Source organism: Pleurodeles waltl, chromosome 7 (assembly GCF_031143425.1).
Source record: "Pleurodeles waltl isolate 20211129_DDA chromosome 7, aPleWal1.hap1.20221129, whole genome shotgun sequence".
NCBI lineage: Eukaryota > Metazoa > Chordata > Amphibia > Caudata > Salamandridae > Pleurodeles > Pleurodeles waltl.
The window spans coordinates 939153568-939162442 of NC_090446.1; the positions used below are offsets into that span (position 1 = coordinate 939153568).

An 8875-nucleotide genomic window follows, 5' to 3' on the forward strand; every position below is an offset into this window, starting at 1 on the left:
AAAAAATGATTAAATGACCTCGATGTCTTTTCACAGAAGGAATTTTGAGAGCATTAGAAACAAGTGTTGTTGCCTTGAAACAAATTAGCGACAATTGGCTTTAAAGTGCTTTGTGTTGAAATCTGTAGAATCTACTTTTTGTTGTCAAATCATTAATTTGCCTTTTTAAAGCCCCTGTCAATAGCCTATTTAATTATTAACGACGAATCCACTTAAACGAGTGTTGTCATCGTATAGGGTGTGACCGATATGTTTAAAATGCACAAAGTATGCCTATCTTCACGTTTTGGATCTAAGGATAGCTCACACTGCCAATGGCTTCCATCCAACGCGGCCTCCAGTAGTGTGCTAGCGAGACTCTTTCCTGCTTCAAAGACACCAGGCGAAACTTCCGGAAACGACGAACAGCTGTGATCCGTGAGGGATGCTAAATCGATTTCCAAGCAACCTGCACCACGCCTCAGCTACATGCCCTCATCGGGCCTGCAGGAAGCAAGGGGCGGTGCTAGGGGGCACACAAAGTCCCTGATCTCCGTGCCGGTGCCATCTGATCTCTGTTACTCTTGGGTCTCCGAAGAACTCGGTTCAGAGGCTCTTTCATTTTTAAGACACCGTGCGCCACTAAAGACCAAGTTACAGAAATAATACAAACAAGCCCCGAAGAGCACCTAGGCCCCGTAACCTGGTCCCAGCAAAGGATGATGGGAAAGAAAATGGGTCCTATTTCGCTATTCTAGGACTAACGCAAAAAACAGACTGTGGCGGAAGAGCGAGTCTGTTTTATGTACTATTAAAGAGCTGGGTGGAATAAGGGCAGAAAAGGTGGGCCATTAAAAAAAAAGGGGAGGGGGATATTTTTCGCGAAAATACGCCTGCGGGACGGAATGTGGTCTGCCGGTACCTGGAGTGGCTTCTTTAAGCAAGCATTCACCTCGCACTGGAAAAGTATTGCTAGATACACGAGGAGGCTGATTCAAGCAAGAAAAAAAGGTCTTTCGCAGGACGTTTTCTGTATGAATCCGTCTCCTCCTGGTATCTTGTACCACGTTTAAAACACAAGGTGTGTGTTCGCTTAAAAAAACATATTTTGTGTCCTATGAAATGCGTGAATTTAGGTAGCAATTAGAATTTAGGTCGGGCGTACTTTAAGACGCCAACAGGGCACCTGGCTCGTGACATGGGCCATCTCAAAGAGTGATAAGTGGAACAACTGAAGGACCAGAGAGGAAATTCTGGTTACCAAACCCTATGTCCACAGAATATCCTGTTTCCAGGTCTCGGCTTATTTAGAAACAAATTATCAGGTATGTAAATGCAATAGACGTAGACTTTGACTGCAACTGGCACAAACCTTAGGTTGCCAAATTAAAGGGCGAGAATGGGAGCGTGGTGCCCAGACCAAATGGACCAAGGTGTCAGTCTGGCTATGCCTTCTCTGGGTTGTCCATTCTATCTGAAGTTAAGGGCTGGTGCCCGTAACCCCCTCATTCTCAAATAACGCTGCATATTTCCGGTGCACCGAAGCGTCAGCATAACTTTGCCGGGGAGCCTCGACCACCGACATTATGAGGCAGGGGCGATTTAGGAAAATCTGGTGTCCAAGAAAAAGTTTCATGGGCAGTGCTTGATTTTTTTCTTCTAAAGCGCTTAAATGGGCACTTGTTATTATGCTCACCCTTTGGCAGGGCTAAATGATTTGCTGGATACCTCACAAAATATATCGATAAACATCACCAGAGACCATGAGTGTCAGAGAACCCTCTGCTAAAACATCCGGTGCCAAATTACAGCGTATAAACTCACGCGTTGCCAATGCTTATTGGCTCCTCTCTCTCACCTTCTCGCGCTCTCCTCTCCCGGAAGCCGCCGACCCCAGCCAGGAAGGTGTTGTTACTTCATGGGGATATTTTCCCTGATGGTTCAGCACACGTGCAACTTCAAAGGTTTCTCCTGCAAGAGCAGAGCACCAGCTTAAAGACAAAACGTGATACTGAGACGAGAGGATGCAGCGGTGAGACAGTGGCCGAGCCTACCTTCCTTACACTCAGAGCCGGCTTTAGGGCGGTGCGACCGGTGCGGCCGCACCGGGTGCTGAACTAGATGGGGGCGTAGACTTCATGGGGGGAGGGGGGCGCTATGTTTAGCAATAACTTATGAAACATGCGATTTAAAGGCACCTGCTACAACGTTTTTTGTGCAGCCTTCAGGAAGCAATTAGAATGCCAAAATAACTCTTGTTATTAATGGTTTTGCTAGAGAGAGAGAGATCGCAGTTTTGTCTAGCGGCAGTTTTGACTTGATATAAAGTAGTGTAGAGGGTTAATATGCCTGCTGTAAAGAACAGAACTACCTTTTATGTGGATAGCTGAGCTGATCAGTAAACCCAGCCTTTACAAGGACATTAAAACAAATGAAATGTCTGTGAGAGGGGCTATGGAGAGAGGAGGGGCACTTTTGCTGGGTGGTAGTGAGTGAATCCGAGGAGATGGTCATGAGGTGGGGGGGGCGCGAAAAAAAGACTCGCACACAGCGCCACCAGTGCTAAAGGCGGCCCTGCTCACCCTGCACTGGTGCAGGTGAGGTAATGGTACAGAACATTACCGTACACCCCATAACATCCCTGTGTTCCCCTCCCCGTTACCCTATGCTTACCTCTGTGGCCTGATACCACGGGGGGCACAGTGATCGCCAAAAAGACCAACAAAAGCGGGAGATGCAGCAAGGGAGACAGGACCCGCTCCCTTGGCCGAGGCGGGTTCTGAGCCTCAACGAGTGGAAGGCCACCAGAAAAAGAGGTGAGAGAGATCCTGAGAAGCGAGCATTCCATGGGCAATCCAAGCCAGGCGACGAAGGCACCAACCCGGCGCCGGGTATCTGCCATCTCCCAGGAGCTAGAACATCATCTCCCTCCCAGAACCTAAAGCCCGATGCTGGGTCTGACCTTAGAACAACTTCCTTCCTCCCAGCCCACAAAGCAGTGAGGCTAGCACTCAGCTATTTCACAGAGCCCACAATCGACTGCGCCCTCCGCTGACACTAGAACCGCGGGCTCTTCACTGGGCCTACAGTTTCATGTCGGCACCAGGAGTCTGATAGCCCTCGCTTCCACTGATCCTAAAGTTAATCACAACTGCCACCCTTCCAAGTTCCTCCAGCACGTTATGCCCCCTCCAGCCCCAGTCCCTGTGGTCCCTGCTGTGCCCCCTGCCTCCAATCCCTGCAGCTCCTGCTTCGCCCCTGCCTCCAGCCCCTGCTTCGCTCCCTGTCCCAACCTTCCTCCTGTCCCCAATCCCAGCAGCTCCTGCTTCCTCTTGCTCCCAGAAGCTCCTGATTCACCTCCACCCCCGTAACTACTACTCTGGCCCTTCCAAGGTACCCCGGGAATCAGTTCTTGCTTCGCTCCTCTCCCAATCCCTGCAACTCCAGTTCTGTCTCAACGGGTCCCTGCAGTTCCGCCTCTTCGGCAGTTCCTGCACCTCATTCCCTGTCGCTCTCCAGTCCCCGCAACCCTTCTCCTCGTGCAAGTGCATGAAGCTCCTGCAGTGTCCCCTCTCCAGACTCTGAGCCTTTTTGTCTGCGCCCTGGTTCCTCGTTCGAGCCCTGCAGTTCCTGCTCTCCCCCTCCCTCCAGTCCCTGAAAGTTTGAACACCTGCTCTCCAGATCCCTCTGTCAGTGCTCACGACCTGCGGTCCCCTCTTGTGACCCCTCGTGCCTGCCCAGTGGTCGGTCCCACGCCCAGTCCTGCTCCCTTCCTTATGCACTGTTCTCCGTGTCTGCAGCTCCGGTTCCTGCACTGGAATCCCCAGCCCACCTCCACTGTCCTTGGAGACTCTCTCCTACCTCCCTTCCCGTTCCCCCCTTCACCGGGCCATGGAGATCCTGTCCCAAACCGAGCCCCATCCGCGCCTGCAGTGCGCCCTCCTTGGTCCCTGCAGTGCGCCCTCCTTGGTCCCTGCAGCGCGCCCCACGCGGCTGCCCGCTCCCCGCTCTCATCTGCAGCTCATCCTCCTGTGTCCATTCACGTGCAGCCGTCAGTAAGACTTGGGGAGGGCCGAGGGCTGCACAGAGCCCCGCCCAGCATTACGGGCATCTCTACACGCCGCCAGCTCCTCCCTAGGCAACACACCCAGCCCATCTCCCACCACTTCTCCACCCCGGGCATCATCTTCTCACACAGATTCTCCCCTGGCCATCTCCGACATACCCAATCGGTCCGCAGGCATCGCTCACGCACCCCACCGCACCGTATACTCTCAGCTGAGCTGCTTGCTCCTTAGACACGGATCTCGCAAACACCATGCTCCTCTAGATGCCCATCTCTCCACACACCGGGCCCCCTAGGCACTACCATCCCACTGACCCCTCCACATACAACTCTCTCCAAGGCACCTCTCCACCCCACCGCCACACGCCCATCTCCACCTTAAACGACATCTTCGTCAGACAGCCGGCTCTTCCATGAACACCTCCCATCCTCCCAAAGCCCGGCCTTGCGCTTCTTCTGCCGCTCTTCAGCGCCCTGTGGCTACCCGGAACGCACTCTGCACTCTTCCACCAACGACTCCATTCAACCATAGCTCCTCCCAGGACGTATGTACGTCTTCGAATCAAACAAAACCTTAACTCAAGACTCGGGAGAGTCCACCGGCCCCAGGCTGGGCATTTTCCAGACTATCGTCAAAGCAACCATCACATGCGCACTGCTCAACTGAAGCATTCGACACACCTTACTTTAGATGGTCCCTGGTCACAGCAGGCACAAGTGACAGGTTGCAGAGATAGACATGTTCTGACTATTTGTAAAGTACACATATCACCCTGCACGGTATCCATGTGCTAGAAAGAAGGGACTGTGTCGGCTCTCACATGGGCCCAGTGGAAGAGTCATGTCATCAGTTTCTTGCAAACTTCTAGGGCCGAGCTGCTCACTTTGATGGGCAGGAGGAGGTTGTTCAAGGCTTTAGAAGCCAAGCACATGTGGTGAGCAAGTGGGGGGCTGAGTGGAGGTTTCTGGCCTGGTTGTGGAAACTGAGGCAGCTGCTTAGGTATGTTGAGTCTAGACTGTGTAGGGCTTGGAAGAGCTTGAAGAGTGCACGTTTGCGGTCGGGTAGCCAGTGCAGGTGTTTGAGATGTGTGGAAATGTAAATGCGGGGTGGGAGTTTGAGCCTTAGTGTGGCTGCTGCATTTTGGATGAAATACAGCCTCTTGCGGAGCTGAGCAGTAATGCTGACAAACAGTGTATTGCCGTAGTTCGTTTGCTGGTGATGAGAGACTGGGTGATTGGTCTGCAGGTGTTGGGCAGGTGCCATTTGAAGGTTTTTCAGAGGATCTTGAAGGTTTGGAAGTAGAAGGAATAAACTGGTTTGATTTGGTTGGTCATCAAGAGCTAGTTGTCCACCACTGTCTGTAAGTTCCTGACTCGATTGGCCATAATGGGTGCTGGTCCAAGTTCGGCCCTCCACCAGGTTGAGGTCCACACTGAGTAATCTTTTCTGAGGAGTACCACCTCTGTTTTGTCTGAATTGGAGATCAGGTAGTTGATCTTCATCCAGCTGGTGACTTCGAACATGCAGATGGAGAACCTGTTCTGAATGTTCAGAGCGTCGTTCGAAAGGGAGGGGATAAGCTGCATGTTGCCAACATATTAAATAATACGATTCCATGGGTTTGGATGATGTTGGTCAGAGGTACCATGTAGTCACTGAACAGTGTGAGGCTGAGTAAAGGTCCTAATGCAGTTCAGGTTGGTGGCAGTAGTTGTGTATGGAGGCAGGCTGGACATCTGGGTGCATCTGTTGAGAAAAGAGCTGATCCATTGGAGAGCGTGCCACATTTGCTGGCTTTGTGGAGGCATTGGATAAGAATGGGGTGGATGACGGGGATGAATGCGGTTGAGGGGTCGAGCAGGATGAGTGGCATGGTGTCTCTACTCTCCATAATTATGCAACTGTTGGTGGTGGTATTTAGGACAGTCTCAGTGATGAGGTTGTGCTTAAAACGGGATTCAGAGGGGTCAAGGAGGTGGTTGTTGTCGAGATGGTCAGCCAGTTGTTTATTGACAAGCATTTCCAGGACTTTAGTTGGGTTGGGTAGGGAAGCAAGGAGATCAGAGGATATGTAGACAGTCTTCAGGTCTGCAGAAGTTTTCTTCAGAAGTGGTAGCATGGTGGCATATTTCCAGGCATCCTGAAAGGTGGGCTGCAATGAGGAAGTCATTGAGTATCTGGGTGAGTGCAGAGCAGATGGGGATTAGTCTTTTGTGAAGATGAAGTGTGGGCAGGGATCCTTAGGTAATGGAACACTAGGTCAAAGCGGTTTCCGTTGTGGGTATTATTGAGCCAACATGTAATGACAGATTCCAGGGGCTCGGTTCGTCATCGGAAGCTGACGAGAGTAGAATGGTCTGGTTTTTGTAGATGTTGATTTTGCCATGGCAGAGTTAGGTGCAGAGGTTCTGTGATGGGGTGATGATCATGGAGTTGGCGGTGCAGGAGGTGAATCCCTTCAGTCTTGCACAAAGTTTTTTGGGCATTGTTGGAGTTGTTCTCAATTTGTTCGGTCAGTGCTGCTCCTTTTGGTGGACCAGAGTTGCTGAAGGTAGAATCAGAGGGCTGCTTTGTAAGTGCTTTTTTTCATTTTCATCTTAGATGTTTCTTCATCTGCATTCAAGTTGCTTGCATGTGTGTAAGAAATTGGCTATTAGTTGATGGGGGTAGGCACCCACCTCAGGTAATAACTGCAGTCGTTGTCATTGTGAAGTCTCGAATTCACTAAGTTAGCCTGAGTTCAGCCCATATGGTAGCTATGCACAGGTTTAACTTAGAGACAAAGTATAAAGTATTTATGCAGTAGTAACATTGAAATGCAGAACAATAAAAATCCCAAAATGAAATAGAAAAATAGGATACAATTTAATAAACAAAATAACACCAAAATGGCACAAAATCCAATAAGTAGTACCAGAGAAAGGAATGTTTCAATTTTGATGTAGAAATAGCGCCAAAAAGCAGAAAATGTCAGTGATAGTCAATGGCCGAGGTAGAAGAGGACCTAGGCGCAATTTGACTCTCACCACGATGGATCACTAACCAGGTTCATCCTAGTCAAAGATTTTACTTTTTACTTTTTTTACTTTAATTCTTTACGTCCCAATCCACCACTGTGGTACACTTCTAAAGCTCCTCAGGGGAGGCACTTGGAGATTCAAAGGATGGCAGACAGAGGCCCAGAGGAGGGTGCAGTTCAGGTCCAGTTTCCACTGGTTAGTTGGTCAGTTGCAGGAAAAGCCTCTTGTAGTTTGTTGTGTTCCTGTTGCTTTAACAGGAGGTCAATTGTATGACCTTTGGAATCCACTTCTTTGTCCTGAGGGAGAGCAGGTCCAGTCTTGTAGGCTTGTCTCATGTCCTAGACAGCAATTCAGTCCTCTTCTGATTTTCCACAGATCCAGGAGTATTGTGAACTGGGTGCCTGTATACTCCACATTTATGCCTGGCACAAACATGGATGGGAATGATCGCTGGGCACCACCTAACCAATGGGGTAAAAGTTCCCAGGGTGTAACCTTTCCCTCTTTGTGCATTTTCAAGTTGGCTTAAATCATACTAAACATAGGCTCTGATGGCTGGCTGTGTGTATGAGAAGAATACTATGGTAATCATTGTGCCAACCCACATTTTACACTAAAATCCAGTTACAGGCAGTGCATATGCCCCCAGCAAGCTCAGAGACAGAAGCATGGTAGCACAATCAGACAGTGGATACACCCAAATTGTTGTGGCATCTTGTTTCCCTGGTTTGAAGTACGCCCCAAACATTATATGAAAAACCTCAGTACACATATAAAGCAGATCTTGACACTCCAGCAGGATCTGACATGGTGTTGTCATCAAAAGGCCTTCTGTGATGGTGGCTGGTCCGGTAGGCAGGACAAAAGAAGATTGCAGGCCTAAGTGTTAACTACATCTGCTTGTGACAGGATAGACCTCTTTTGAAGTTAATCAAGCCCTTGACCCAGCCTACAGGCCATTCTGTCAGGGCTCAAGAGCACTTCCCCACACCCAAGGTCTTTTTGTCTCCTTCCTGGGAGCAAATTTACAATTCATTCACACACATTGAAATGATAATTACTTGCTGGCAGAAGAAAAAACATAAAATGCAGATTTAGCTTCAAAGGACTCCAGACAGGGCAAATGTCACTTTTTAAAAGTCATCTTTCCAAAATCAGACTTCACCAGTGAATTGTGCCTGTAATAAATATTTAAAAAATCGAAAAATTAACTATGTAGTTGTTTCCTAGGCAGAGATAACATTTATTAAACCTAATATTACACCCGAATGCTTTCATGAGGAACAGCCAACCCTGGTACAGTGAAAGTAGATTTTAGGGTTTTTCACTGTAAGGACATGTTTACAGTGCAACTTTACATGCCCTGCTTTTAAACACCATACACCCTGCCTTATATGCAATGAAGCCTACTCATGGGTGACTCATTATTATCTAAAAGGGAGGTTTAGGGCTATCAAAAGAGATTATTTCAGCAAGTTGTATTCTTAAAACTGCACAGCCAGACTAAAGTGGTATGCCCGGGGATGGCATAATGAATGCTGCAGTGTACCAGTAGCATTACCATTTACAGGGCCATGGTACAATATACTAGAAGGTTATGAGTACATTATACTAGAAGGTTATGAGTAAATTCAATGTGGTCAGCCCAAGTTAGAGGGTGAGCTTGTCCACAGTGATGACCATGAAGTTGGTGAACATAGGGTAGACAGGACTGTCTGGGAGTGTTGATTGATGGGGTCCTTTACTCACTGGATGAGTCCAAGTGTGTTAAGTTCCACCAGGAGGTTGTTAGCGTTTGGGTTTGTGTGA

General features: G+C 49.0%; 1 protein-coding gene across 1 annotated transcript in view; it reads right to left on the minus strand.

The window, feature by feature from the left end:
* The window catches only part of ADAM19 (ADAM metallopeptidase domain 19), a 238525-nt gene extending 235500 nt beyond the window's left edge, over nt 1-3025 (minus strand). The window contains exons 1-2 of the mRNA XM_069199648.1: nt 2653-3025; nt 1838-1950 (exon numbers count right to left, since the gene is read on the minus strand). Coding sequence (XP_069055749.1) covers nt 1838-1950; nt 2653-2881 — 342 coding nt within the window. The 5' untranslated portion in view covers nt 2882-3025. The remainder of the gene's footprint in view (nt 1-1837; nt 1951-2652) is intronic.
* Nucleotides 3026-8875: the final 5850 nt, after the last annotated feature.